A 4,354-nucleotide genomic window follows, 5' to 3' on the forward strand; every position below is an offset into this window, starting at 1 on the left:
CTCTCACTGTCCACTCTGCCTGACAAAAAATTAAAATAAAATAAAATAAAAAAAAAGACTTTGGGAATAAAGATTAGAATTGCAAATAATGCGCATACCCTCTGTCTTGAGTTTAGGGTGTAGGCAGAGTGAAGAGCAAGGTTCCAGCTCAAGTGAAGACTGTGTGTGTGCGCGCGCGTGCGTGCGCGCGCACGCATGCGTGTACACAGAGGGCTTCAATATGTAAATAGAAAATTTGCATGATCTTTCATTTCCACTTTTGAAGCCCCCCATACACACACACACATGCACACACATAAGAAGGTTTTAAAAAGTTTGTGACAAAGTGGTAAGTTTAGGAGCAGATTTTTGGCACAGCTCTTCAGTTGCCACTTGGGATGTCCGTATCCCATTGCAGAGCGCCTGGTTTGAGTCGCTGTTCCTCTACTCACAATGCGGAATTCTTGTTAACGTGCAGCTTGAGAGGCAGCAGGTGATGACTCAAGTACTTGGATTCCTTCAACCCATGAGGAAGACCCGGATGGAGTTCTGGGCTCCTGGCTTCAGCCTGGCCCAGACCCGTCTGTTATGGCCATTTGGAGAATGAAACAGCAGATGGAAGATTTCTCTCTCTCTCTCTCTCTCTCTCTCTCTCTCTCTCTCTCTCTCTCTTTCTCATTCTCTCCACTTCAAAAAAATGAGAAAATGGAAAAAAAAGGGATCAGTTTATTGTGGTGCAAAAGTTTTGAGGTCCATGCATAGTTTTTTTCATGAGCTGCACTTTTCATGAACTATTTGATGCTCTCTCATATAGCATGGATTTGAAAATTCTTACACCAAAATAAGCTTATAATTTAATTCTATTTTCTGTAAAGTTTTTGAGAAGACATTTCATTTTTTTTTTTTAAAGTTTTCATCTTTAATGAAATGACTCTGGAAATAACATACATTTCCATGACACCAACACTACAGTTTTCGGAGTCACATTAAGATACACAGAATTACATCCGTAATTAATATGAATGCCAACATTTCAAGCAGTAATTTCTGTTACATGGCAAACGAAATCAAGAAAGCAACCATCAAACAAAAGAGACCCATAGCTTCAGACAAGGCAAATCCCAGGATAGCATATGAGAACAGCTGCTGCTTCAGCGAAGGGTTTCTGGCATAACCAATGATGAGGCTGCCAAAAACTGTTCCAAGACCAGCACCAGAACCAGCCACTCCTACTGTTGCAGCACCTGCACCAATAAATTTGGCAGCAGTATCAATGTCTCTGCTGATCGCACTGGTCTGAAACTCCCTTCGGATAAGTTGAGACACACCATTCTGGGCCCTATTAAATACCGTAGAGCCCTCTTCAGTCCTGGCCTCTGGTTGGGACAACACTGATGCAGAAATTGGCCTGTATGCGACTCTGGATCCAGCTCGGATCAGAGCAGGGGTGCAGGCGAGCGTGGCGCAGGCGAACATCTTACACTCTTCGGGGCTGCGCGGCTGGAGGATCTGGGTGACAGGTGACATGGGATCCTCACCTGCTTCCCCTCTTCCCGGGTGGAGGTGGCGGCGGCGGCAGCAGCAGTAGAGGTCGAAGGAGTGGGGCCGAGAAGACATTTCTTTTTACTCGAAGGGTCTTATTTATAATGACCAGCAGCTGTATCACATACAGAGAGGGAAGACTGGCTCTGAGTAAAGACTGTTGAAAGCTCTGCTCAAGGAGCGCTCTTGGCTGGTGTCGCGGCTCACTAGGCTAATCCTCCGCCAATGGCGCCTGCACCCCGGGTTCTAGTCCCAGTCGGGGCACCGGTTCTGTCCCGGTTGCTCCTCTTCCAGTCCAGCTCTCTGCCGTGGCCAGGGAGTGCAGTGGAGGATGGCCCAAGTGCTTGGGCCCTGCACCCACATGGGAGACCAGGGGAAGCACCTGGCTCCTGGCTTCAGCGTGGTACGTTGGCTGCAGCAGCCATTGCGGGGTGAACCAACGGAAAAGGAAGACCTTTCTGTCTCTCTCTCTCTAACTCTGCCTGTCAAAAAAAAAAAAAAAAAAAAAACCCACAAGGAACTCTCCTAAAGTTCACCCATGATGGACACCCAGTCCGACCGGTCACAGCAGTCATTCTGTTGAACCAAATCCCTGAAGGCAAGGATCCTTTTCCACTCTACTTGCTAAAATTGTGTACTGGGCAGAATTAGAGAGTGCCCAGGAGGGCTTGCAGCTGTGCTAAGTTCTGCCGCTCATCTTTATTGTCTGCCTTCGCACCCTCAACAGCAGGAGCTGGGGCTGCTCCAGGTGTCAGCTATTCGGGTCATTTGTAGCTGCTTCACTACAATCGTGGCCAAAGACAATCATTCTGTTACTGGTTCATTTTCACTCCAACCTTCCTGCCCAAAGGATGGAGGGTGGCTGTGGAGAACCATGTGATGCGACAAGAAGAAATCAAGACTGGCACACGAGGCAAATGGGGGTCAAAGGCAGGAGGGGTGGGAAGAAGGAAACTGGCAGTGACAATGTGCTCCACCGGGCTCTGCACCCTGGCGGGGTAGGGGGGGACTGCAAATCTGGCCCTGCCTTTTCCTGCCACCAGCTCAAAAACGGGGAAATGACAGTGAGTGAGTCACCAATTGTTGGTCAGACACAACACCATGCTTCCTAGAATTTAGAGCAGAGAGAAATTTCTCTCACTGGTCTCCATAAAGCGGACTGCTGTCTAACTCAACAGCATCCTCTCTGAAGATGTGACGAATTCCTGAGAGCAGTGGTTTGTCATCTGCTCCACCCAGCGGGATCCAGTGCCTGTCTAAAGGAGGACCAGGTTCTCTGGGAGCTGCTGACTGAAGCAAGGGCCAGGTTGCGAGGCTCTGAAGGAGTAGCTGGACAAGCATCCTTCCATCTCCACTGTTTCCTCACCACTGAGCTCCTGCACAAGTTCAAGGGTATGTGTGTGTGTGTGTTCCCCTGTGCTGAAGTGAAGGGGTGCTGGTGCTAGAAGGTCCAAGGCATTTGCAGGGAGCTTTAGGGTCTGCAGAAGAGCTTCAGCTCCCTTTTAGTTTGGGATCTCTGACAGGAGAGGATGTTGGGGCCAGCAGAGGAGCCTGGATGAGGCAAGGGGGTGTGCGGCCAGCAAGGTGGTGGTGCTGGTGTGGAAGAGTCCACTTCCAGCAGCTTGAGCAGTTCGGCTCCTTAGCACTGGTGGCATCCAAGGGTGCCTGGGGCAGGTGAACTGAGGACGGAGGAGCTTCCCCTCTGTGTGCAGGGGGTCGTGATGGAGGCCCCATATGCTCCATGGCTGGGGCCCTGTGACCCTCAGGGAGGAGAGGACATCCCCAGCCCAGGCTCCCCAGAGGCCCCCTTCCTCCCACTCACAACCTTGCACCTGCCTCCAGCCAAATCCTGAGGTCACACGAAGCCGCTCAGATTGTACCAGTGGCATTGTCCTCGTCCATATTTGGCAGGAAGGGGAAATAATGGCCACGTGTCCTTCCAAGACTACTCCAGTGCATTCTCCACAGCGCAGTCCCTGTGATCTCTCTAAAGCAGGAATCTCCCACCCTGTCACTCCCTGAGGGAAACCCAGCCCCAGCTCCCCAGCCCCTCAGGCTAGAGCTGCAGGTTTGCAGTGTGCTGGGCATGAAGGAGGGGTGTGAATTTTGGTGGACACAAACTCCTCAAGCATCCTAGGGTGACTGCCTGTGTCTCAACTAGACTCTGAGCTCTGCTAGGGGGTAGGGGCACGCAGGCATCACCCACTGTCATATCCCTTTCACCAACACCAGGCCTGGCATCCTGTGCTTTGCCTGATGAAGAAGAGCAGCCAGCGCTTGGCTTGGGGAGAGAGTGGGTCCCGTGGACAACCTGTCCTCGTGAAGCACCTCCACCGCCCAGTGCAGTAGGAGCTGGGGGAGAGAGGGCGTAGGCAGATCAGCTTCCCTTGCTTCTGCCACTGGACAAGCCCCTCTAAACCATGGCTCCCTCCACAGCCAGAGGCACTCATTGTGAGAAGAGAGCTTCCATAACGACAGGTGTCTGTCGAGGCCCGAGCCTCCTCTTGGTGATGAGCCCTTCTGATGAAGTGCTTGTTGTTGGGACAGAGGGAAAGCGTGTGGCTCTGAGCACCGGCCTTGCAGCCCCGCAGCACATCTGCACCTGCTTCTGAGCCCAAGGAGGGGAATGCATTTCCCCCTTATTCTGTGCCAGCTCTGTCTTTGAAGTGTCTGCCCAAGTGGGACTTTTGTGTGCACTTGTTGATGTGAGTGTGTAATAGAAGAAAGCAATCACCTACCAGATTGTCTGGATAGAAAAGGAGCGGTGAATAGACAGGATGCGTAATTGACTTACGGAATTGGAGGAGTATAATTCACTATCTCAGGCAGAATG

General features: G+C 51.2%; 1 protein-coding gene across 1 annotated transcript; it reads right to left on the reverse strand.

Moving 5' to 3' along the window:
* Positions 1 to 879: 879 nt before the first annotated feature.
* On the reverse strand, positions 880 to 1,508 carry LOC133766499 (ATP synthase F(0) complex subunit C3, mitochondrial-like). Its single transcript, XM_062200174.1, has one exon. It carries the CDS (start codon positions 1,504 to 1,506, stop codon positions 1,030 to 1,032), a length of 477 nt encoding a protein of 158 aa, XP_062056158.1. The 5' UTR covers positions 1,507 to 1,508; the 3' UTR covers positions 880 to 1,029.
* Positions 1,509 to 4,354: the final 2,846 nt, after the last annotated feature.

Source organism: Lepus europaeus, chromosome 9 (genome assembly GCF_033115175.1).
Source record: "Lepus europaeus isolate LE1 chromosome 9, mLepTim1.pri, whole genome shotgun sequence".
Classification (NCBI taxonomy): domain Eukaryota; kingdom Metazoa; phylum Chordata; class Mammalia; order Lagomorpha; family Leporidae; genus Lepus; species Lepus europaeus.

Coding starts and splice junctions, on each gene's coding strand:
- LOC133766499 (XM_062200174.1), bottom strand. CDS start 1,506: ATGTCACCTGTCACCCAGATCCTCCAGCCGCGCAGCCCCGAAGAGTGT.